General features: G+C 38.3%; 1 protein-coding gene across 2 annotated transcripts in view; it reads left to right on the top strand.

The window, feature by feature from the left end:
* The window catches only part of LOC120514245 (collagen alpha-1(XXIV) chain), a 327,082-nt gene that overhangs the window by 115,157 nt on the left and 183,934 nt on the right, over positions 1-27,991 (top strand). For both annotated transcript variants that reach the window (XM_039734522.1, XM_039734521.1), the window contains exons 12-14: positions 3,781-3,825; positions 11,457-11,510; positions 16,946-16,990. In XM_039734522.1, the coding sequence (XP_039590456.1) occupies positions 3,781-3,825; positions 11,457-11,510; positions 16,946-16,990 (144 nt within the window). The remainder of the gene's footprint in view (positions 1-3,780; positions 3,826-11,456; positions 11,511-16,945; positions 16,991-27,991) is intronic.

Raw genomic sequence — 27,991 nt, 5'->3', positions numbered from 1 at the left:
TAAATATGCCCCAGTTCTGCACATTGCTCAGGTGTGATTCTTCCCTATTCTTCTTGGCATGTTACTAGGTTCCCTCTATGTTGGTGGGATGGTATCTCTGAACAGCAGTTTTCAAACAGGGTTATGATCAGGGCTTTGACTTGGCCATTCTGAAACATTCACCTGTCTGTTTTTGAGCCATCCCAGTGTCACTTTGGTCTAATGCTTAGGGTCATTGTCATCTTGAAAGATGAATCTTATCCCAAGCTTTAAATTAATAGCAGACTGGAACAAGTTCTCCTGCAATATTGTGTGGTATTTGGGCCCATCTATTGTCCCTTGAACTTTGACAAGATTCTCTGTCCCAGCACATGAAAAACATCCCCATAGCATGATGCTGCCACCACCATATTCCACTGTAGGTCTGGTGTTTATTGTGGCATGGGCAGTGTTTGTTTTACGCCACACATTCTGTACCTCTTTGAAATCTGAGAAAAAAGTTTTGTTTTGGTTTCATTTGACCATAAACCCTTCTCTTCACATTTAACTGGAAAAACGCCATATGTGCTTTTATGTGGACCATCTTAAGGAATGGCTTCTTTCTTGCCACCCTCCTGTAGAAGCCTGTTTAATGGAGAGCTCTTGAAATTGTGGACCCCTGCACCTTCACTCCAGTTTCAGCCGAAAAGCATTGCAAACATCTGAGACTGACGGTTGGATTTCTAGTCTCCTCTCTCTAGTTGATGTCTAACTCTGATGTTCAGTTTTGAGGGATGGCCTGTTCTAGTAAGAGTCTCGGTGCTGTGTTGAACCTTCCACTTTCTGATGATGGATCCAGCAGTGCACTATGGGACATCAGACTCTTGATATTTTTATAGTCATTTCCTGCTACCTTGTGCATTTCAATAACTTTGTTTCTCACATCAGCAGAATGCTCCTCTGTCTTCATTTTTTCTGTGACTGTCCACCAAAGACTATGGCCCCTAGGAAGGGGGATTTTTATATCCAGAGAGAAAGTAGCACCTCATTATGTTTAATTATGACTGTCAACTGTCTGCCACCTTTGTAATTAATTTGTCATTGGTGTAAACCTGGAGGTTCCAAAGCACAGAGGTTCAAACACTTATGTAAACACTAACTTTTGAGATTTTCTTCTTCAATTAAATGTCTACATAAAATAGTTTATTTTGACTTTGGAAATGTTTTGTTACAGCATAAGAAAAAATACTGAATGAATAAATATGTGTACAAATATTTTGTCTTGCATAAAATTATGACAACTTTCAAGGGGATTGAATACTTTTGCACGCCACTGTATGTTTGTGAAAGGGTTTGTGGTAATTATTTTTAAGTTAGGTGCACATTCAGCTGCCTTTTTATTCACTTCTAGTTTCATCCAGTATAAGTTTGCAGTCAGCTACTTATTCACAAACCAGCTTCTTCTACTATATTAACAGCAAGGCAAAATATTCTACAGTGTGTACATTAATCCGCAAACTGATCCATTATTTGAAAAAATAAATATTCCAGATTTTCATCCAAAACTTGAACGGGTTGAAAATGTTAAACTCAACTTTAACAATGGAATCTGTCTTGGACAAGTTTATATTATGCCAATTAATATACACATTGTAGATGTGCAAGCATTGTGGCGTAGTGTTTAAAACTGCACTTTTAAACTGAGATTATGGGTTCAAGTCCTGATAATAACACTATGTGACCATAAATAAGTCACTTCACCTGTCTGTGCGGCGCAGGGAGCACTGGGGGAATCTAACCAGTAGTATGTAAATGTTGTATGTTGGATAAAGGCGTTAGTAAATGTAGAATATTTTGCCTTCAGAATGAATAACTGGTTTAAATAGTTGTGTGAAAAAGTACTGTGGCTGGGTGCGAGCAAACATGATCCTGGAAGCGAATAAGAAGCCGGCCGAATAATGTACAGTACCTAACTTTAGCCATGTGTTCATTACAGACTCAAGGGTAGATTTTGTTAAATAGTAATAATTACCACCAAGTCCTTTTGCAAATGTATTCTGCAGAAAAAAATATATAGTGCTGTTTAAACGCAGATGCACCTCCTAGACACATCTCTTTACACTCCATGACTCTACCGGCCCTTCAGTTCCTGTTTCTTGCCCCGCCCATTTCCTCTGAAGATCACGTGAACAACCAATATAGTTCACACGCAGAACCGATATAGTTCATAAACAGAGTTGCGATAGGGTGTGCACGCATAACCAATATGTTTCGTACGCAAAACCAACATAGTGCACACATACAACCAATAGAGTTCAAGCGCAAAATCGACAGGTTACCCACATGAAACCAGTATAAGACGTGCATGAAACCAATATAGTGCATATGCAAATCAATTGTTAGACCGTCACAGAACGCAAGCCAATATAGATCATACGCAAACCGATAGCATGCAAGCGTAAACCAATGCAGTTCACTCACAAACCAATAACAAATCGTACTGGAACCAGTGATATACACACTCAAATCAATATAGTTCATATGCAAACCAGTGGTATGCACATACAAATAAATATAGTTCACGCACAAACCGATAATATACGGTGTCACACATGTGTGCATAGGAGGCAGCTGACGGGCTTAGAGATGACTGATAAAACATCTGCCCGGGGGGGCGGGGTACACTGACGCTCTTTCTAAGTTCCCTGCAGGCCTTTCCCGGGAAATCCCACCAGGAGCCTCCACCTCGACTCGGGACACATCGCTTCCAGTCCTGGCCCCGAGGGCGACATCACTTCTCCCCAAAGTCCTATAAAGCCTCACACCTTTTCCCTGGGAGGCAGTTCTGTTTTGGACTCTGTCGTGTAAACTTGACTGAATCATGAATCATTTGCTTTTGCAGTCAGGATACCGAATTAAACGGGTGGCTGCCCCAACCCTTGCCATGTCTCTTGTCTCTTCTTCTCACAACGGACACAAACCAATATAGTTCATATGAATGAAACCAGTATTTTACGCACGCAAACCAATTAATTATGCACGCAAACCGATATTAAATATTCATAAACCAATAGTGTTCACACGTAAACCAATAGATTACACACAGAAATATATGATTTATGGCCTGTTTGGCCCCTCATAGAAAAGGCTTGTTTTTGTTTTCAGTTCTGTTTACAACGATCGGTTCATAGCGTGCATTGTGGCAATGTTACTTTTCTTGGTGGTCTATTAAATTTCGGATTTTTCAGATGTTCATTTTTTTTCCCTGTGCTTAAAACTCATAAAAAAAAAGTGTTTAGTGCAAACTATTGCAGTTTTAGTTTTTTCTGTTGTTCAAGGTTTTCTCAGTATTATTCAATGTTTTTACATTTAGTTTACTATTACGCTGTGCATTCTATGGTATAATTAACTATATTTGTGCTTAAAAACTAAACAAATATATATTTACATACAGTTCGTACAGTCTGGAACGAATTCATTGTATTTACATACAATCCTATGATGGAAATTGCTTCGGTTCACGACCAAATTGGTTTACAACTAGAGTTTTGGAACTAATTATGGTCGTGAACCGAGGTTTCACTGTATTTGTAGTTAACGGAAACACAATTGTGTACTAATTCAATAATTTATACAATGATAGTAACAGGTGCAAAGTTAACAGCCATGTGAAAATATCACTGATTAACATATACAGTGTGTGTATATATACTGTATATGTGTGTATATGTATATATATATATATATATATATATATTATTTATTTATTTATTTATTTATTTCTCTCTTTATAACATTACTCCTGTTTCTTCTTCTCCACAGGGAGAACCAGGCTCTGTTGGTAAAACAGGTCCAAAAGGAAGACCGGTATGTTATTAATTTCCATTTGATATAATGTGCACAAAGTACACATATGTGACACTGGCAGTCTTATATATACGTCATAAGAAATGTAAATAGTGTTTCTTGAAATTATATTAATAGGTGTATGAAAGAACTTTCATAACAATCTATATTTCATACATAGAAAGATGGTAAATACTGTCACAATGTACAGTAACTGGGCATATAAAAAATATGCTTTAAGCCTGTTGGATTGCTGATGTTATGTAAAAGGGGAAAGGCAGCAAGTCAGATCAAGATGAGTGGTATTCATTACCAAAGTAAATACATGGAAAATGCATCTAATACAATGTTGAAGAGAATTAAAAATCAGTAAATCAAAGCATCTGAATCGTTGATAAGCCAGAAATGTAATTGAGGAACTTGCCATGGTCTTGAACAAACCAACAGCCTCAGGTGTGACAGAATAAGCAGTTTGACTGCACCATCACCAAGCAAAAGTGACTGCTGCAAAGATTGTGTTCAGTTGCTGTTTTGAAATAGTAGACAGGAAGACAAAGTACAAGATAGTTTTTCCACTTCTGTAATGATCAAGAATATCATCACATGCAAAGAGACATGCTGGTGGTTTACTTCTGTTATTCACAGGTGACAGTGAGCATGGACATTGTAGCCATAAGACAAAAAGGCGTTGTTTGACTGGTTGAACTTTAATATTTGGGCAAATCCAAAAAGTCAAAAGAGCAAATGGGGAACTTTTAATTCTTAGAAAAAAAACTGTAATTTTTATTTATATATTTTCAACGCGTCTTTTTTCATTTTTAGATGACATTCATATAGGTACTTCCTGTAACTCCTCACTATTAAATAAGATGCATGTAAAGGCCTTAGATAGCTCTGTATCTTCTAGGCTACTTTGACCCAGCATTCTGGCAATGAGAGGGTTAAGCCAGTATACAGCAGTGTTTCCCAACCTCGGTCCTGGGGACCCCCTGTGGCTGCAGGTTTTTGTTCCAACCAGATTCCTAATCAGTGACAACACCTGATAGCACTGATTTCATTTAATTAGCTGGTATTATTTTTCTTTTATTTTACATTCAGAAAAGTACAACAGCATGATTTTTACATTTATAAGACATTTAGAAGCATTTTTGCTTTTGCTATAGATTTAAATGTTTAACTATCTTTTGCTGATTTCATTATATTTTGCCCTTTCTCTGTGCAGTTTTTCCCCTTCGTTGTATCTTATTAATGATAATTAAAAATGAGCAGAGCAGACACGCTGGCAAACAACACTGAATAATCAAAGGCTGCAAGTACTTTTGCATCAGACCCACTAATTAGTAAATAATGGATTAATTAAACAATTAGAACACAGAAAAGTAGAATGAAAATCAAAATATTGTTAAAAAGAAAAAAATGCATTTTTCCCCATATTACTGCTTGGTAAATTTTAATATATATATATATATATATATATATATATATATATATATATATATATATATATATATATATATATATTTACCAAACATAGTTTTCTAATTTCTGTATTGTTCCTAAAACACAGGACCTGGGAAATAACACATCACTTAATTAGCCCAGGAGCCTAATTAAAAACAGAAGCTGGTTAGAACAAAAACCTGCAGCCACAGGGAGTCCCCAGGATTGAGGTTGGGAAACACTGGTATACAGTGCCCACCAATTACACTTGTTAGACTGGGGTGGTGGAAAAAATAAGTGCATTTGTGTGGTGGTCATCAGGGTTGACACACCAGGTAAAGACCCTGTTGTACAATTCCTGACTTGGGATGTCAGTAGACAAGACCAAGCAACTAGGGGATGTGGTAAAAGAGACTCAGACTATTCAAAAACAGGAATCTGTTTTTTTTTCAGCAGTGTCCATACTATTTTATAAACAAATGTCTGGCAGAAAAAATATTTACAAAGTCCAATGCAAAGACTCTTCCAAAAATGTTTCTAAATCAAAAGTGAAGAAAAGAACAAAACAAAACAACAAAAAAAAATCTACCACCTCCTTCATCCAGCTACAAAATGAATCACAAAGGACAGGCTGAAAAAAATAGTCAAACCAAAATAAATAACTAAACACCTACCATACAGTATACACAAAGAACAGTACGTATCTACACTACTTGGTTAAACAAATCAGCACAGATCTACATTAAAGCCTGAAGACCTGGTCAAAAGGTAGCCTCTGGCGTTTGAACCCTGGTTTTATGTCGCGATCCCTTTTGACCATTCAATCCACATTTATGTTCCTGCAGACTGCCAATAATCTGTCACATCGGGACGTGTACCATTCAAAAACAGCTGCTTAGGTGCAGTCCACCCTATTTAAATGTTTCTACTCTCTCTCATGCTCACACATACCCATCTGTCTTGGTGACTTGTGTGCTACCCTTTCAGCCTCTGTTAAGTGCGTAGGTGAGTTTATCTTTCTCCCTTTTTCAATTCTATGCTTTTCCACACGTGTGAATTCCCTTTGCCGGCTTCTATAAAACTGAGCTTTCTATCATTCCGGTTTCATAATCATTACTCTGTCTGACACTCTTTTCACTTCCAAAACACTTTTGACATACTGTTCCTTCAGAATAACCCCTACCCCATTTCTCCTCCTATCCACACCATGATAGAACATTTTGAATCCACCTCCACTCCACCTGGCCTTACTCCCCTTCCACTTAGTCTCTTGCACGCACAATATATCATCCTTCCTTCTCTCCGTCATATCGGCTAACTGTCTTCCCTTACCAGTCATACTGCCAACATTCAAAGTTCCCACCCTCAATTCCACTCTATTTACCTCCCTTCTCTTCTCTTTCCTCCGGTCACATCTCCCCCTTCTTCTCCTTTGGCCAATAGTAGCCCAATTTCTGCCAGCTCCCTGTTGGCTAACAGTACTGGTGGCGGTCGTTGTTAACCCGGAGCTCCCAGTATGGAAATCTGTATTGTTGTCCGCATGTTGATCTGGCAAAATTTTACACCGGATGCCCTTCCTGATGTAACCCTCCCCATTTATCTGGGCTTGGGTCCGGCACAAAGGCTCTCGGAACAGTGGCAAAGGGCTTCTTTTATCCTGCACGCGCAAGTACTTCTGATGGCCCGTTAGTTTGGTCCAGAAGCACTTCTGGATGAGGTTTAAGCCTAACAAAGTAGGGCTTTGTAGTCCCTGCAGCACCCCCTGGTTGTACCCATGAACCCCAACAGGGCTGTGCCAAACTAGAACTTCCATTGAGCACGGTGGGAGTCCGAGGCACCGCTATAACCCAGGGGGGCTGCCATCCAGTGCTCCAGGAGAGATAATGCCCTGTATGTCTTCTCTCCCGCAGTCCTTCTATTCCACAGGTGTCCCAGCCAGGTAAGGGCCATGCCTGTCCACCATAGTGGACAGAATAAGATTTGATCTTGCTTTAAACAGTGTCGTTAGATTAAGGTGATTTAATTGATAAAATAAGGACAAGTTTTCTTTATAGTAAATTATTCAACAAAAAATGAACAAATATACCATGGCTGTGGAAAAAGTAAGTAGACTCTTGACTCTAATAGTTTGTATTGTCCCCTTTGACATGAATAACCTCAAGTAGGCATTTCCAATAACTGCCTACCAGTCTCTGTCTTTTACATGGGAGAAGATTTTTCCAACTCCACTATTCAGATTTCCCTAAGCTATATGATGCTTGAGGTGTTTCTTGCGTGCATAGCTTGTTTCAAGTCACTCATAAGCATCTTGATTGAATTCAGATCTGGATTTTCACTTGGCCATACCAGAACCTTCCATTTCTTTCTTTTCAGCTGGACCTTTGTAGTTTCACTGGTATATTTATAGTCATTGTCATCTTGCTAAGTCCACTTTCCGTTGAGCTTCAAACTTCTGACAGATAGATAGATAGATACTTTATTAATCCCAAGGGGAAATTCACATACTCCAGCAGCAGCATACTGATAAAAAAGCAATATTAAATTAAAAAGTGATAAAAATGCAGGTATAACAGACAATAACTTTGTATAATGTTAACATTTATCCTCCCGGGTGGAATTGAGTAGTCGCATAGTGTGGGGGAGGAATGATCTCCTCAGTCTGTCAGTGGCGCAGGATAGTGACAGCAGTCTGTCGCTGAAGCTGCTCCTCTGTCTGGAGATGATACTGTTCAGTGGATGCAGTGGATTCTCCATGATTGACAGAAACCTACTCAGCGCCCGTCGCTCTGCCACAGATGTCAAACTGTCCAGTGTCTTGCCTACAATAGATCCTGCCTTCCTCACCAGTTTGTCCAGGCGTCAGGCGTCTCTCTTCTTTATGCTGCCTCCCCAGCACACCACCACGTAGAAGAGGGTGCTCGCCACAACCGTCTGATAGAACATCTGCAGCATCTTATTGCAGATGTTGAAAGACGCCATGCCTTCTAAGGAAGTATAGTCAGCTCTGTCTTTTTTTGCACAGTGCATCAGTATTGGCAGTCCAGTCCAATTTATCCTCCAGCTGCACTCCCAGATATTTATAGGTCTTCACCCTCTGCACACAGTCACCTCTGATGATCATGGGGTCCATGAGGGGCCTGGTCCTCCTAAAATCCATCACCAGCTCCTTGGTTTTTCTGGTGTTCAGTTGTAGGTGGTTTAACAAAGTCTTTGATTAGGTTCCTATACTCCTCCTCCTGCCCACTCCTGATACAGCCTATAATAGCAGTGTCATCAGCGAACTTTTGCACGTAGCAGGACTCTGAGTTGTATTGGAAGTACGATGTATATAGGCTGAACAGGACTGGAGAATGTACAGTCCCTTGTGGCGCTCCTGTATTACTGACCACAATGTCAGACCTGCAGTTCCTGAGATGCACATACTGAGGTCTGTCTATAAGATAGTCCACGATCCATGCCACCAGGTATGAATCTACTCCCATCTCTGTCAGCTTGTCCCTAAGGAGCAGAGGTTGGATGGTGTTGAAGGCGCTAGAGAAGTTCAGAAACATAATTCTTACAGCACCACTGGCTCTGTCCAAGTGGGAGAGGGATCAATGTAGCATATAGATGATGGCGTCCTCCGCTCCCACCTTCTCCTGGTATGTGAACTGCAGAGGGTCGAGGGCATGGAGGAACTATGGCCTCAGGTGGTGAAGCAGCAGCCAGTCCATGGTCTTCATTACATGTGACGTCAGAGCGACAGGCCGGAAGTTGTTCAGCTCACTAGGACGTGATACCTTTGGGACTAGGGTGATATGGTATGGTATCACATTATCCTCAAGCACCCTCTGATACAATGAAGAATTCACAGTGGATTCTTTTCCACTTGTTGAGTTTCTTCCTCACAGTGTAATTGTTGATTTCCAATAGTTTCAAGATTATTTTAAATGCCTTCCTAGGTTCATAGGCATCTACAAATTTATTTCTGAAGGGCAGAGAGAGCTTTTTCAGTCTAGGCATAGTGATGACACACATTTAAACAACAAAGAGCAAACCAAACTAAATGTCTGAAGTGTTTTTTCTAAGATCCTTTCTAATGATGTTCTAATCATTTACACCTGAACTGGTGCACCTAATTCTAATTTTAGGTATTTAATGTAGTGATAAATATAGGGGGAGTACTTACTTTTTCCACCTGCAAAATCTGTATTTATGTTTATTTAAATTATACAACAGACTACAAAATGTGGCATGATGTTTGTTATATCACTTTTATCTTGATATGTCCACATAAAAATAAAAATTTGTTTGTGTGTGCTTACGTTCCACATGACTGTATCCATTTTTCCAATATTGCAGGATTTAGAATTTTTTAATTCCACACTGATTTTTCAAATAAATGTACTTTTGACCATCTACCATTGTCTGAACTCTCTTAACTTAATCTCAAGGCATGGAAGTCAGAGATTGCCTTCAGGATCACTGGGAATAATGCTAGGAAAGTCCTTGGATGCGTCACCCATCCGTCATGGAAAACACACACACACATACACACACTTACGCTATGTCAGTTTATAGTTGCTATTGAGATGTACAGGTAAAACTAAAGAATACAAATAGTGACTTGACGAGAAATTATAAAATGCTTTAATATGACCATTTTCTGTTTGTAGATGATTAGAGTACTGTTAGCTTCTGAAGGTTTACCATATATTAAAAAATAATTTATATTGATTCTATATTACATAATATGTAAGTAGAACATTACTTTTAGTATTGTTAAACTCCTGAGCTCCTCCTGCTGAAGGATATGAAGCCCATAAGCTGAACAGTTGGCTAAAGGCAGTCTGATTAAAGTCTGTTAGTACTGCATCAGGGTAGAAACCATCCAAATATGGGATATCAAGCTATTATATGATACACATATGCATTCTCACTCATTTTTTGGATAATATTTTGACAGTTAAGCTAAGAAACACCAGTTCCCTCGTGCGTGGGAGGCACTGTTCTCTTATAATGCTGCCATTAGGGATGTGTATCAAAAACCAGTATTAAACTGGTACTGGTTCCAGACTGGTCTTAGCCAAAACATCAATAAGCTTCTGGAAAAACGGTGCCACTATCGGCATTTTTTTAATGCTAATTGATTCTAACATTAGCAGCTTTTTAAAATTCCTAACCATCCCCTAATGATGACGATCCTGCTGGCGTCAGGCGATCACGTTTTAGTCACATAGCTGCATGGTTACATTCTGTGCTGTCCAGTCATCATAACAGATAGGGTAAAGCGTTCAAAACTGTGAGCTCACTGTTGTAAATGTAATGATAATGCAGCCAAATGCATTATATGTAAAAAGGTACAGTAGTTTCGTGTAAATGGGGTAACATTGGCAACCTCCTGAAACACTTACAAGTACAAAATTATATAAATGTGAAGCATTTAGAGAGGAAGAGAAAAGAAAAAAGGAACTGTGCATTTGCCCCCAGTTGCCATCTCCCGTCAAGGATTGGGGACACAGTCCAAAAGGAGAAATCTCAGATTCTTCCTGAGAAAATCAATATGCTCATTTTCTTAAACAAAAACTGTTGATATAGTTTTTGGGAGGGCAAATAATATAGGAGAAATGTTCTCTTCTACATTGTTCTGTTTAAAAATCTTTAATCTGTAGTGACATTGTTTATATTCTTTGTATTCTTTTAGCTTTTGAGACGCTAAAAGAGGAGGTTGGGAGCATGCGCTGATAGTGTGTTGCCACACCCACCACACGACCACGACGAACCACCTTCAGTGGGTGACACTTCAGTACGACACTGGAAGCTCAAGGACTGTAGTTATTTAGTAATTTGTAATGTTTAAGTTTAGCTTCTGGTCGTGAAACAGTACTGCAGGAATTCAGGAAACTAACTTCTTTTAGCAAAAACGTTGCATTAAAATAACTGTTGAATCTCTTCACATCATTTTATGTCTTTATTTGTTGCACCATATTATGGAGAGTAGTATCAATAAGAGTATGAATAAATATCAGTATCGATAAGCAGTATCAGTATCGATATCGATATAATCCTAATGATACCCATCCCTAGCTGCCATACAGTAACATTTAGTAATTTAATTTTCAAATTACCCATAATTTAATTGTTGCCAATCTAGTGAGTATCCTAAAGTCTTTCATCTTTACCAATATGTACTTTTATAAGCAAAACTGTGCTTTTCTTTTTAACACTTGTAGGGTCCTGTTGGTGATTTTGGAGAAAGAGGTCCAACTGGTCCAGATGGAATTGAAGTAAGTTGTCTAGAAACTCTAAAATGATTATATAACTACTTATTACAGTAAAAAAATGATACAGAATATATTATTTAATGCAGTTAAGCTTTAATGGTCCACTTACAAATTAGCATGAATTAAGAAAACAAAAGATAAAGAAGAACATTTAAAAATCAGGAAAACTGTTAATATGTTTAGTTGATTTAACTTTCTGGTTTATTATTTAGGGAAAGGATGCTAATATGTCTTAAAAAACCTAAGCTTGTTATGAACTTGTGTAAATTTATTGCAGAAAGAATTACTTCTATTACTATCGTAGCAGCACTAGGCAAAATGCAGTCCATAATAGCACTTACTCATATACACACCCACACTCACACTTGGTCAATCTAAAATCAACAATTAAGACCGTTAGCACTGTGGCCAGTTGACATTCTGTTTTTAAATCTTTAATTACATTATCATTGCTCATGCTAAGCTATTCTCCTTTATTGAATTAACCTAGTTTGTAGCACTTCAAATGCCATGTTGATGTAACTCTGAAATTCTGTTTAGAAAATGTAATTGAGCATATTTTTGTTTGTTTTTGTTTGTTTATTTTTAAATAACATGAAAGATCCCCTGTTACTGCCACAAACAACACCATTCAATATTGGTACCCAGATGTGAATCACTGACTGCATCCTTAGGTTTGCACTTAACTGCATTTTCATATCCTTTTTACCTAATCAAATCGTCTGCTTTGACTGTTAAACAATATTTTTGAACATTGTTTCTCAGGTGTAAGTTGCTGTCTTTCTTCAGCAGACAGCTATAAAATAAATAATGAAAAAATGTTGCACTTAATAATCAATGACATTGTTTCACTATGCATGTTTAAGAAAAAAACAAATCTTAAAACTGTTGATGCTGTCAAATTACTTTAAACTCATTTGAAATGGAATCACAATGATTATCATGCATCATAGAATAAGAAGTACACAGTCAGTATGAATTTAATGTGGGGAATGGAGAACATGTGAAGTGGCACGTGGCGGATGAAGCAATTGTAAAATTTTCACAGACACTGCATACCTGACAATGTTTGCAAATATGAGAATAAATGGTAGACTTTCTTTGTGGAAATGGAAGGACTAATGCAATTTGGTATATCCCTTGATTGTAAATGATCTGAAAGAATATGATTTGAGTAGAGGTATATTGAAATACTTGGGCATGTTGTGAATTGCATACACATACAATTGCAAGCATGGAATCACATATATGGTTTGATGGCAGATGTGTAAACACAAAAAGCAAACTGACTTTATAATTGAATTTGGATACATTGTCAGGTCTGCCATATCTGTTAAAATGTTGCACTCGTGGTGCACCCCACCCTCAATGTTAAGTGTTGCATGTTCTCCTTTCAATTTGTATGCTGACGACTTTGCTGCTGTTTTAGACCTGTGCACTCTTTGTGCAGAACTGCATCATGCTTTATAATTAAGGGCAGACATCTTCATTGATGAGCAGTTATTCCTGATGAAATGCTGATGCCCTTTCACACAGTGAAGGTCAAATAAACCAAAATTTTAGATAGCTGTTAATTTAAATAACAAATATATAGTCTAGATATAATTCCTTAATTGGAAACATATCACCCGCAATTGCCAGGGAAAGACAGTGTAATTGGGGATGTGACTGGTGAGCCTTTCCCAGGCAGTGGGAGAAAAGTCACTGCTAATATTTTCACACCAGTCTGCATGGCAAATAAATTTGCTTCCCAAACAACAAGCCTGTTCTGTACCAAACTATAAACAAAAGCTGACAGCCCATTTTAAAAGATGGCAAAAGATATTGGAAGCTAAAATGCAGATGCAGTGAGAGAATGTATGCAATGATAACACAGAAACCCACAAGAAGTGTTGCAAAAGTGGTTTTATTTACAGTCAAGTTATTTATAATCAAATCAAAAACCCAAAGTGCAAACAGTGCAGTGTTCCATAATAAATAATCCAATAAATAAATCAGTAAAATCCAGTAATGTTCAGGTGAAGTTAAAATCAGCAGTTTATACATTCTTTAAAACCAACCAGACAACTACTTCAGGACTTCTTCCAGCACTCAGTCACTTTCTGCTACTTCAGAATGGACAGTGGGAGTATAAATCCCTTGGGGCGCCATTCCCCTCACTCCCTCACTGGGCCACCGACTACTCTGCCTTCTCTCCATCGCACTGGCTCTCCCACCCAATACTACCTTTATTTTCATCTTCAGACGGTTCTGGTCCTTACCCTAGCTCTTTGGTCAGACTCCTATTTATACACGTTGTGTGCATGGGTGCCCTGCCTGATGACTTGCAAAATGCCAATGGAGAACAGTAATATATTTCAAACAAAAAAATATTTGTAAAGTAAATGTATACTGGCAGACAATTTAAAAAAAAAAACATAAAACCTCAAACCTGCTAAATTCAACTTTGGTTTATGAGGATCAGTAGCCTATCTTGGTATCATCAGGGACAAGGTAGCAAGCAGCCCATCACAAGGCAAGAATATTTCAAGTGTGAATGTTAATATTGAGAAGAACTTAACAGATGTTCTTCAGTATCAACTTTTTAAAAATTATTTTGAAAACATTTATTTATAGTAGGACTGCGGTTCAGATAAAAATGTAATCGTGATTATTCACGCAATTACAGTTTTAATTAAACTGACAATGATAAACACAATTTCTCATATTTCCTTCTAGCATATTTATATTTTAGCAGAAGTAACTCAGTGATTAATTTCTAATACAATACAGTTTTATGATCACTTGTCTAAGCATGTTTTATTATTCCAGTTACTTTATTGAACAGTTTTTTACAACAGAAGCAATGCCTAATAACCACCAGAAACCAACCACCCCTCCACATCCTCCCAGGGGTTGATACAATATTTGGAAAAACTAAAACATGCTGGGTTCCTCTTTTTTGCACAATCAGCACTGTTACAGTTTATGTTTTGCTTAACTGCATAATACACACGAGTCAACTCCACAACTGCTACCTGAAGAAAAGTGATCATTAATTAAATTGAAAATGTGTATAGATTAGGCTGTTAAATAGCAAAGGACAGACTGAAAAAACTCTTAGTATATATCTGATGGGGTTATTTATTTTAAAGTATTAAATTGCATATTGTCATAGAATGTATAATTTATGAATCTGTGTAACATCCCCAAAATCAGGCCTTATCCGTTAGCTGTATTGAGCACAACTTCTGGTCCAGGGTTTGGTCTTGTCATGTCTGGATTATTGCAACTCACTACTAGCAGGAGGACTGCATGAGCAATAAAGCCACTGTAGATGGTCCAAGCCACCCATCTCGTATTTAACCAGCCAAGATGGGCACATGTCATTCCTCTTTTCGGGTCTCTAAATTGGCTCCCTGTAGCACCTTGCATTAAATTCAAATCCTTGATGCTGTCCTATAGAGTAGTCAATGGATCAGCACCTGTGTATATGGAGACACTAGTGAGGGGTTATGTTGCTTCTCCTAAACTGAAGTCTTCCAGTGCACATCGTAGTATAATATCTCACTCCAGACTCTTTTTATAATGTGGCAGTAGAGGTTCCGTCCCTCCTCTTGAACCCTCAGGTACCACTTCAAACAGCAGGTAAAAGTCCAAGACTCTTTTATTTTTCTTTTCTCACTGTGCACCAAGCACCTTCCACTCTACACTACTCCAATAAACCAATTACAATAACAAACCTCCTCTCCCAGACACTTAGCCACCCTTCCTCCCAGCTCAGCTAAGTGTCTGGGCTTTCCCAGTGTCCCTTTATAACCCCTGACCCGGAGGTGTTCCTGCCCAACAGTCCACAAGTCCTTACTCCTTCCGGGTCAATGTAAACAGTCCATATCTTCACCCCGGAAGCACGTCGTCTCTTCCTGTCCCGGGATTATGACGTACTTCCGGGTTATAGGGCATATACGAGTCCACGGGCCCTCTGACCGCGACTCCCAGTGGCCCCCAAGGTATCCAGCAGGACTGTGCATAAAAACTACATAGTCCATAAGGCCCTGCTGGAACTTGGGGCCCGTCCACGCTGTCTGGAGAGCTCCTCCTGGCGGCCTGGGGGTGAGGACCGGAATATAAAGCCGGCCATCCCCCACAATAGGTAGCTCCTACTTGGTGGAACAAGCTGCCTGTTTCCATTCAAACTACTGACTCCCTCAATGTGTTTAATAAGCTATTGAAAACCTTACTGTTCTGTGAATACTAGTATCTTGTCAAGCTGTTAATGATTGTTTCTCCTTCAGTTTTTGCAACCTGTCCTACATCTGCTAAGCAAATAAATGGAAATATAAAATAAGTCTTAACTATTTTAAATTTCAGCCCAAATAGATGGAAATATTAGTATGACCAATTTGCACTGATTACTGCCGAGTTGTTTTTTTTTTTTTAATTTACATTATAATATAGGCCAATGTAGGACACAGTAGGTAACATACAATTAATTAAACAACAACAAATACTATGTCTGCTATGGGGGAAACTTGGGTGAGGTATAAAGAATAAAGATATTCCATTCTATGTCACTTGTTCTTTAGCCACTTGGACATACCTGGCCGCTCGGTAACACCTTCACTCTGCTGTTTCAGGTCAGATATCCCTCTATGAGCTTGAGAGCAAGCATATTCATCACTATGAATAGGGCTGACCAATGCCATTCTGTCTCCCATTCACAACTATACCTTGACAGCCTCTAAACTTTCACGGATGAAATTGCATTAGCACACATCACTGCATATAGTGTCTTATTCTGGAGATTCCACTATACTGCACAATGTGAATGTTTTTTTTTTTTTTTAAACCATCAGTGTGTGAATACAGCATAATGGAAAGGATGTCTCTGATGCACCATCTCACTCAGCAAGCAGTGCTTCTCCATCTACAACTTTAACGCAACACAAAAGTGAATCTCATTCGCTTCACTTGAATAATTTGTTTGATTTTAATTTTTCTCACATTATTTCCTGCACTTTGAAGTGATAGTGTATATATATAAAGTATGTGTGCCATTATATGGGGCAGATCATGTCTCTTATTGATTCAATGCGGTACACAATATTTTATGTTCCAATATGTGATGTTTCCATATTATAAGGGATGGGTGGCTGCAATACTGGTGTGTAGTATGCAACTGAAGTTCATTATTATGAAACAGCATATTACTAATATTACTATTAATAGACTTGAATTAATTTTGCACTGCTTCATTTACAATGTGTGCAGTGCAGTCAAATTTGGATTAAAATAACGCTTTTAGGAGCTGCATTAAAATCTTTAATCACAGAAAATGTTAACATATTAATCACACATATTAATAAAGATTAATCAGCAGCTCATATTTATAGTGATTTATTTATAATAATTTGACTATAAGTATTTTTACTCTGTCTAAAATATTATATTTTTGACAGGGTGTTATGGGTTCTCCAGGGACGGCTGGATTTCCTGGACTAAGAGTAAGTATTATTTCATCATCATTTAGTATAAATAACAAAATACTTTGATTGCATTATGTTTTAATGTGTAAAAGTGTTCACGAAAAGTAGCTTTAGCTTCTAAGGTACTCTTTGTATTAGTGAAAGTTAATATTGGAAATGCCTACATTTTTAGCCTTAATTTCACGTATATTCCTCAATACTTAACTATATGACAACCAGTCATCACTCATATTTCATACACAGTGGTGGCCACAGGCCTGTCACTGCACTTGATAGGTTACAGATCAAATACAAAGAAATTTCAGAATACCTTTACCAAGACCAAGGACGTATTGCAGCGCCTGTACACTTCGCCTGAATGAGTTACACTTCGGGATACCTACTCAGCATACCTCAGCCTTAACCTTAACCTAGAAACTCAGCTCTAGCCAGGACTGACAGAAATGACAGTCAATCCCATTACTTTTGAAAAGACTGCACAAATCAATCAGAGCAATATGGCCGAGGCTGGTGGTGACAACTTCAGTACCTTAGCAAGGTCCAGAGAGGCACCTACAGTATATCTTTTAACTCTTTTATCATAACTCCTGAAAGGGCTGCACAGTTGTAACAGAATGATCATGGCTTGCATCTGAACAAACATGAAAGACTAACACTCCAGCTAGGCCAGACTGCTACCTTTGAAAGATCCAAACAAGTAACGAATCACTCAAACAATACACTATAGCAGATGATTTCAATAAACAAAGCAAGTGTCAGTGAGGAAATATTCAAACTTTCATTTAATCATTACTTATGTTTATTTGCAGAGAAATCAGGCATTAAATACTAGCAGTCAAAAAGCAGAATAAAAGATACAAGCTGAATGATTCAAATCATTGTCCACAAAACAAGATTTGCTTCATTATGCCCATGAGAGCTAGAGATATTCATGTAATTCAAAGAGTCTATTCTTCTTTATTCAATAAGCCTTAAAATTGTGCCACTTCATGGCACAGCTTTGATCCACTTCTCAAATGATGCACATTTTAGATGGTGCTACACTTTGGTGGCATGATAAGGCTAATAATTTATACAGTACTAGAATTACCATCCATCCATCCATTATACAACCCGCTATATCCTAACTACATGGTCATGGGGGTCTGCTGGAGCCAATCCCAGCCAACACAGGGCGCAAAGCAGGAAACAAACCCCGGGCAGGGCACCAGCCCACCTCAGACCAGAATTACCTTGTAAACAAATATAAAACTAACCTTAGATGTTAAAGTGCTGAAAACTTTTACATAAAAAACATGTTTAAATGTGGAGTTTATCTCCATTATATTTTACTAATGTTTTTGAATTAAATTATACTCATAAACTGTTCTTAGACATTTTTATCATAAAATCAGCATCATTTGAAAGGTGCAAATATTATGTTCAGTTTTATTGAGTAGGACGTTTTGGAAGTTAGGAGTGAAACTGTGATCTGTTTTGTTAAAGTTAAATTTTGTGTATGACAGTTGATCATTGGAGAAACAGATTGGAAACATTTTTTAATAGGTCTAGCTTTTATCTGTTCTTTATATACGAGTCTCTTCTGTTAAATAAACTTTTGACTGAATATTATACATTAAAAGGACTTCTTGCTCTAAAAATCTGTATTTTTTCATTTTCCTTTTGTTAATTGTCTCCTGCCGTTTCTCAGATTAATGGATAAGATAATTTGTTGTATTTATCTTTTTAAAAAAATTATAGTTAGAAGAAACTAAATTAAGTTTATTTCTTAATTTATATTGAGGTATTGTTTAAAGAAATCATTTGTAATTTAAACTAAAATAATTACAACTTAAGGGGAATTTTTGTGTTTCTGTTTTATTGTTTCCTGATGAAACAACTCTACAGATTAAAACCTTTGCAGTTTAGCATTTATTGTACTGAACTTTTTTTTTTTAATTTCTCTTTAAATATACAATTTGATTTGTATTATAATTTTTACTGCATATATGTACTGTATATGTATCAATAACAGTTCAGCAAACTTAAATGAATTAAAAGTGTGCCTGATGTAAAAAATAATTTGGAGCTTTTTTGAGGCCATCCTTCCTTCAGATTTTATGGTTCTTTACTACTCATCTACTGGTCAACTTACCACTTGTTTGCATTTTGATTTTTTTGTTTACATTTTAATTATTTTTATTTAAAATTTCAGTATTTTTGTTTGTTTTTATCAGTTTTGAATGCACATTCATCTTTATTTCTGTTTTGCCCTTTGCGGCCTACTACTTTAACAGCATTACTAGGAAAAGCAAAACTTCTGTTCCAAAGACCTAGCTAAACTGGCCACCCTAACAATTCTAGGTATTTGAAAATATCATAAGAATATGCTGAAATCCAAAACCATAAAAACTGAAGTATAGTGACATAATATTTTTAAACCTACAGAACCAAACTCAAAGTAGACATGTACTGTAGTTGCAAGGCCATATGTTAAAAATGATATTTAACATTAGAGGTGAATCATTAAAATTATAAATTGCATGTCTGCCAGGAGAACTGCACAGTGGTGCAATAGTGAGAGCTGCTACGTCAAAGGTTCATGGCCATGATTTGATTTCAGATCAAAGCAGTGTCTGTGTGGAGTCTGCATGTTTTTGCTCTGTTTGCGTGAGATTTTTCTTGGTGCACAAGCTTTAAATTAGTTTTATTTACATAGTAGACATCTGTTTGTTCTAATTATCAACACTAGTATTTGGTATACAGCACAGCTTTGTTTTCCATGAAGCCACATTCCTTGTGTTTCTTTCTTAAAAGCAATATGAAGTAGCTTGTACTTCTGTGTCATAGTATATAAAATGTATTTAGTAACTAGCTGTGTTACCTGGCTTTGCCTGGGAAATTCTTTAAAGCAGTGGGCCTCTTTCTGTATACAATATCTAGCCTAGAACATGCTAGATACAATTGTTCTTGAGTAAAACATTCCTGTCACTGATCCATTTCTGCGTTTTCTAGTGACTGACCTTAGCTTTGGTTGATGGTCATTTCAAAATACAATTTTACAGGAAACTACTCTTTTGAATTGATACCGGTAATTAATAGGAATAATGGGAATTTCGGAATAAATATAATTCACTCTATAGCAAATCCTGTAATTAGTAGTAACTTCAATCAGATTTGAATGTAACACTTTGATCTGTAATCTTGTACCATTACATTGATTTTAATATTGTGTACATTTACATGGTGCATGCGTTAAGTTGAATGTTTTAATAGGGTTGTACAGTTATGGCAAAATTAATAACTGAGGAATATTGACTTCTTTAATATTATAATTTCAATTAACAGTATAATTAAAAATGCACCATGTCTTGTCAAATGCAAATCCTGTATTCTCTTTACACACAGTCTAGTACAACCATCATTTTTCAATGAACGACTTATAAATTTAAAATTATATTGCTTAATGTTGGGTTAGTTGAAAAAAATAAAAATGTGCTTAATAATGTTTTTTGTTTATTTGATACAGTAAAAATGCAGCACACAATAAAATGTGTGTCACTGTTTTAAATATAGTAAATTACTGATGTACAAATGTTTATATAATAAAATTTAAATATAACATCAAACATTCCTTCTTTATTTCAAAATTAATGTTCTTTCTGAAAAACCAGCCATCACCACAACTTGCCATTCAATAAATTTGAAACACGGGAATGTTAAATATCAAGAAAACAAACATTTCCGGTGTATGAAAATATTAAAATATCAGTAACGATGCTTGTGCAGTGAATACACTTGAGCATTGATAGCTTTTATACTTTTTCTTTGTACGTTTAGCATTCGTTTGCTCAGAGGTTGATGCGCTTGCTGCTTCCTGAGCAGCTCTTCTTTTCTCCACCCTAGCGGCCCGCTTCTTCTCTTCTTTCGTCGGCATCTTTTCAAGTTAAAAATGATTAAGTCAGTGTTTGTGTTGCATGTTGCAATTACTTAGTATGTTTTCTTTAATTTTTCACTTAAGCTGGCACTTAAGTCTTCAATCTGCCTCAAGAATGATTTAAGATATGAAGAGGCAGAAGAAGTGACGGTGAAGGTGGTAGGGACGAGAATGGCACCCGTATGCATACGCCACTCAGACCACCCTGCTGGCCGCTGCCGAGAGTTAATTCTACAATAAAATAAAATAAAAATAAAAAGAGGAATAACTTTTGAGGTCAATCATCACCCCAAAAGCATATAGTAGACATCACATAGTATATGTTTACCAAATATCTATTTAATAGGTCAAACTGTTTGCGAGCTACAGGTAATGTATAATCCTGGACAGACAAACGAACAGCCACAGTAGTGTATTATATATAAAGACATGACAAAATCTTAAACGACAGTATCATAAGATTAAAAAGTTAATGCAAAGACTCTCATTTAAAGAAGCAGCATTGGAAGCACCTGCTTTTCAGTGTGTAATCCTTATCAATATAATGAACTGTTATGTTCAAATATATTTCCATAGTTCTTCTCCACCACAAATTGGTTGTAGTTGTATAAAGCAGTACTTGCTTTAGATCCACATTGATTTTTGCCTCACATTTATAATAAAGTAAATGCAATTTAACTTTGGAAGTTCGGGAGGTGTGGACTTCTCTTACCCTGACTATTGATCGTTTTTTAAAATCTTTGTTGCACACAGTTTTAATCAGAGACTTGCCTTTTGATAAACAAAAGACAACTACTTTTATCTGATTTTTATTTTTGATAGCCTGCTGTATACGGGCATGTGTTAACATAAACAGGTAATTAATGGTTATCTGTCATGCACACCTAATGTTACTAGAACATTGTGCTGCTGGCTTAGATTTTATGAATTTGAAATGGCTGTATAAATGTTTGCCTGCAGTGGTTTAACAGTTTGCACAGTACACTTTTTAAAACAAAATATTTCCAAATTATGGACAATTCTCTTCATTTTGGTACTTAAACATCTAAAAAGTGTTATATGATGCAGGTTCAATATTACTTAAACTCATCAATTTTTCCAATAGCTGCTGCAAACAGAAAAAAATATATATTTACACTTTTTAAGAGATATTGCCTGGAATCAGACTCCTAAAAATGTGTTTACCGTTTAGCACACAGTTAACCCTTAGTGCTTGAACTGGATATACATAAATGCCAGTAACCTGTGTGTTATGTGGAGAACTTGAAGCACAGAACAACGCAATTGCTGTGGCTTTTACATAAGAAATTCAAGCACCAATATCTAAGACCAAAATTTCTTCCTTCGTCTTTGCAGCACAGTGATCGAAGAGCGGGTGTTGGGGAAGGTTGTCTTGCCATGACTGGGGGCTGGGTGTCAACGGAGCAGAATGACCAAGATGAGATCTGGTACGAATCTAACGCCTATAGTCAATAGCAAAAAACAGTATTTGCTAAGCCATGAGCTTTGCACCTTCCTTGAGCTTCGCTGAACTTTCTCTTTCCATTGTACAATGACATCATGTCTCTGTTTTTTCCTGTCCAGGACACCGCCCCAATCTTTCGCCATCCATTCACATTATTGGTTACTGATGCTATTCAAGCTGCCGATAAGTCACTTCAGTTACTTCCTTCAATAGTATAAAACGCATTACCAGTGCAGTGCCAAATATTTAAATTAGCATAATACAGTATTAGTAAACATCAACAAATAAAATTACAACAAAAGTATCAGCTATTTTTGCTTTTTTTCTATAACATCACCAAATTTCAATTAAATCAATCAAGGCATTTTTGAGAGTTTAGGGTATTTAATTCCTCTGTGGTGGTTACCCGTAAATACTAATAATACATCCTTTTTTAGTGGAGATTGATCTTTAACTAAACAGGAAATCATTTTTGTTGATGAGTGAGTGAGTCGGTCAATTTTGCATCATATGTATATGTACATATACATATACTGTAAAGCCTCCAAGATGGCTAGCCTACTTCGTCTTCTTTTCTCTCAGTGGCTGGCAAATAGAGATTTAATCTGTTTATTATAAATTAAAGCATTTGACAAGATGTTAATAAAGTTAATTAAATATATTAAAGCAAAGAATTAAGAAAAAGCATACCTTCCCAGTATGAATATATATAATAAAAGTTGCACACATGGCACAACAAATAACACAAAGACAAACCCATTCAAGTCAATTCCAGAACAGTTCCAAAGTGATATTGATGCAAACTACTACTGTTCATCTAGTCGTGGGGTATTTTGACTTGCCAGTTGCAGTGTCTGATCTTGTAGCTGGACAATGTCTAAGTAAACAACTGAAAATCGCTCGGCATGTCACATTTCATGATCACATCCTGAACTTCCAGCACATTCATGCTTATCTCCTTCTATGAAAGCCAAATATATGCTGCCTGACAGAGCATTAATAGATATAGCAGATTCTGCTGCAGTCTCAGTCTTTTCTTTCTTTTTCCATTCTGTCACAGAATGTAAAACACGAGACATCAGACAGACAATCTTCTCTTCTGTTTGTGAAGTCCATAGGACCCACATTCATTATTGCTTGTCCCTGCATGCTATGCATTATACTTCTGGATGAGTATTCATTGATTGTCTGCCAACATGCACATAGAGCCCACCCTTATAACTAAAGACAAAATCAAAACTGTTTAAATTTTATCAGAGCAAGTCGTAGATTAGTTAGAGCGAGTCACTGGACATATCACCCTTACACAACCAGCTTCATGGGAGCGTTCAACCAAGTTGTCTCTGACTCTCTAAGAAAAATGATATAATGTGACATACCCATAACAAGAACATCTTTGAGGATGTGAGATTAACCAGTACAATTTTTTTTTATGTTGGATTAAAACTTGAGTACACAACAGAATATCCATACAGAGAAAGTGTGAATTTCACACAGACTATGACTGAGCATTGCATTTGAACCAGGTATCCCACATCTATGAAGTGGAAACAGTACCTGCTGGGCCACTAAATTGCTCTAAAATATACCAGTCTTTCTAAATTTCTTACAAAAAGTAATTATATAGTCTAGCTACTCTTACTGTAAAATGAGAACAGAAGTTTTAAGGCAAATTGAACAATTAGTTTAACTAAAGGCAAGTGTGAATCATGGCTTATGAAACTAATGGGGAGCAAAAAAACAAACACAGAAGCCATGATCTATGTTCCACATACTGCTGTTCAGCAAGAATCTGACATTGGGACTCAGTAAATGAACAGCTGCCAGTCAGAGACTATGGTGAGGAAATCAGTCCTGGATTTTGTCTGGGTGCTTGTTTTCTTATCCAAAAAGACATAATCTCCTTTGGTGAACAATGATTTCTGCTGGTTATGATAGCTCCTAAGGAGGTGTTCAGACCCATTCCCAGCACATTGAAGACAAGCAGCTGTCTTACTCTTCCCCCATATGCTATGGTTTGTAGGGCTTGGGAGGACATCTTGGACAGCTTTCACAAGCAACTGAATGTGCTGCAGGTCTGCCTGCCAGAGGTTCTCCCAGATTTTCCTGTGTTAGGGTGCACCCTCCCACCTTGTCTCCTTACTGCCCAAGTCCCATCATCCTACTTCCTTGTTTTTTCTGCATACCTGCTTGGACATTACCCTAAAGATGATGGTGCCTTTCTTTACTTTGGGCCTTCCCTGCTTAGAGAAGAGGCATCCTTTTTGCCGACATTCCCACTAGAGTTCTCTACTTTAGGTGGATTTTCGCCATCTTCACTAATTCTTCTGCCCTCCATTTCCTCTCCGTTTGTACTTCTACTCCAGCTGATGATATCTTTAGGTCCCTGGAATCACTATTCTGAAGAGCTTCCCTTGTTCATGCAACCTTAAACTCTTCAGAGAGCACTAAAAGGGAGCTGCAGGATGTTATTGTGTTGTAGAGTGCTTCACTGCTTAGAATGCAGGGTAAATCCAGCTACTCCAGCAGACAAAGCAGTTGATCTTCCTCTCTCGTGATTCCACTGTGCTAACTGGGACTAAAATATATCAGCAGGGGATGCAAAATCCGGGGCAAGATGGCATGTTGTTAGATCCAGGCTTTGAATTTACCAGGCAAACCTGACTTATCCACTTTTGTAAGCTAGTCCTCAAGTTTCTTCTGAATGACCGCATAGTCTTTCAGGTTGGAGTGAAGCTTGGATCTTCCCCAGACTCTTGACTGACTGTTCAGCAATAGGAGGTATGGAAATTCCTTATAATGACGGCAGAATTTATCCATTATTGCCCCCTTCTTTAGCACCATGGAGCTCGATTTGGTGCGTTTAAAGCTCATCCTTTCCCATGTGATGGAGAAGTCATCCATGAACGCTCTAGGCAGTGGCTGCTGTGGTATGGACAAGGACCCCTGCTCTCTGTGTCAGCTGATTTGGCCACAATGTTCATAGCAAGGGCAAATAGAATAACTGAGACAGTGTACCGGGTAATAATGCTCTTCTCAAGGTAATGCTAATCTGATGTTGCTGACCGAGATGTACACCCTGACCCTGAACTCTTCAGGATCCTGTCCTTGATTTGATTGGGAACATGGTGGCGATGTAATGCAAAATCATCGGTTTATAAAGTATTGAGGCATAAGCATTGGCCAGGTTCAGCCACAAGACAATCCAATCTCTTTTGACTATAGCTTGTGAACGCGGCCCGGACACAGACAGGCGGACATGTTGTTTTCCACCACCACACGTTTATTATATAACAATATTTACAATACTCAAGTGCACACACGAACCCCAACACAGTTCTGGTCACACAATGCCTTCTCTTCGGGCCGCCTCCACTCTCTCTTCTCCTGCCTTGTCCTGCCTCCACCCGACTCCAGCCTCGAATGAAGGGAGACAGCCCCTTTTATATCATCCCGGACGAGCTCCAGGTGTGTCCCGGCATTCCTCCCTGGCCACGCCCCAGTATGGCGGAAATGCCGGCTGTTCTCCCGGAAGCTCTCCGGGTGTCCCTTTTCTTCTTCCCCCCAGCACTTCCTGGTGTGGCAGAAGTGCTGAGGTCTAGGGTCCCCAAGGCATTGGGGCGCCCCCTGGCGGTGACCATGGGTCCCTACAGGGTTGGGCATCCAAGCCCTCTACCCGTGGCCTCCAAAGCAACCAGGAAGGCAGCCCCCACGTGATCCAGGGTGGGCATTGACCCTCTTCCGGTCCCTCAAGGCGTCCCAGCCAGGTCGTTGCCCCTGGCATCCCTGACAAGCTGTTCTTCAGAATGAACTCTGTCAGCCTTTGGGAAACAATGCTGAAAAATATATTGCTCTCTATGTTTAGAGGCAAGATGATGTGAACGATAGGGGGCGCCCTCGCTCCCTTGAACCCCTGTCCACGACTCCAGACACCAGGTAAAAGTCCTCAAGTTGACTTTATTTTTCTTCCACAGTGTACAAAGCACACTCTCCTCCACAATACTCATATAAATCACTAATAAACCGCAATAATACACAAATAACCAATCCTCCAGCTCCCAGACGCGTTGCCACCCTTCCACCCAGCTCAGCTCGTTGTCTGGGAGTTCCCATAGTCCTTTTATACTCCCTGACCCGGAAGTGTTTCTCAATCCCCAGTCCATGTGATCCTCAATCACTTCCAGGTCAGGTAAAAGCTCTTTTCTTCAACCCGGAAGTCTGTCGCTTTTCCTGTGACGAACCTCCGGGTCACAGGGCACGAAGAAGCCCTCTGTCCTCCCTGCAGCTCCCTCCTGTGGCCCCCACAGCATCCAGCAGGGCTTTGCATAAAAACTCCAATGTCCATGATGCCCTGCTGGTCTTCTGGGGACCTCCACGCTGCAAGGAGGGCTCCACCTGGCGGCTTGGGGGTATTGGCCGGGATAAATGGCCGGCCATCCATTACAATGATTTAAAACTGACTTATAATTTACTTCTTTAGGAATCCAAACACCCACAGCACTTCACCACAGGTTAGCAACTCTTCCCCTCCACCATCTTCACAAATTTACAAAATCACTGTACGAGTTGTTACCACCACTTTTGGATGATGGCAGGGTATCACTTGAGCTTCTCTACCTCCTAAACCTCCTTCTAGCTGAGCTCCATTAGTTTGTACTCAACTGTGATAAATGATGGAACCATAAGACCTGGATGAGGTTTAAGCACATACTGTCTCACTCAGTTGCTCATAGTGTTATGAAAAAGTTGTTGACCTCTTATTTTGAGCATTGGAGTTACCCACTCTGCTAATCCCCCAGCCTTTGTTTGGTAGAAAAACAGCTTTTTTTCTTGCCCTTTCCCTTCTCTATCCTTTGTGCCACTCAGCCCTGCAGACAATCATTAACTTCTTTCTCAAGACACTGCGTAATTCTGTTAGTGTCTGTTTTTCCTTTTCACTACCAACTTTAAACTGCTTATTGAGGGTTTATAACTCATATTGTATCTGGTGGGCTCTGGTGGATCTCTGGCTCATGGAGTAAATGGGCCTGGTAATTCCTCTTTCAATGCAGCCAAACCTCTCTGATATATACAGTAGCTGAGGATGATGGCTGTCCACCTCTTCCTTTACTGTGGCTTCTATGATGTTACACATCCCCCTCAAACTGATTCCATTCCTTCTGATGGCTAGCTTTGGACCATTTGATTTGTTGACAATGTAATCATTTTGAACTTCAGTACCAGAATTGAGCAGCAGTGGCGCATGGCAGTCTAGGGTCTAACGGGGGAATTTCAAACCGGGTTCCTTCTGCATCTTCCCAGGAACAATTCTTGTGCAATGTACCACAATCTCTTAATCCAGGAACTTCACTCTAGTTTGAAGAATTTTGAGGCCTCTATGATTCTTACAGACTTCTTTGCAAGCGCATCTTGCATTCTTCAATGTTAGGCCATTAACATTGGTCGAAAACTGTTGGCTTGTACTACTGGGATCTTATCTTTTGCCCCTTTTAGAAACCCCTGGGTGTGTATTTTTAAGAGACTTTGTGTAGCTTTGTTGGGTTTCTTCATTACAGAAGCCACAGACTAGGATTTTAATCTGACCTGATTTTTTTGATTGCAATCATTCCATCCCGTCCGTCTTTCCAACTGTCACCAA

The sequence above is a fragment of the Polypterus senegalus genome, chromosome 14 (genome assembly GCF_016835505.1).
Source record: "Polypterus senegalus isolate Bchr_013 chromosome 14, ASM1683550v1, whole genome shotgun sequence".
Classification (NCBI taxonomy): domain Eukaryota; kingdom Metazoa; phylum Chordata; class Cladistia; order Polypteriformes; family Polypteridae; genus Polypterus; species Polypterus senegalus.
This window is presented reverse-complemented; position numbering and strand designations above follow the sequence as displayed.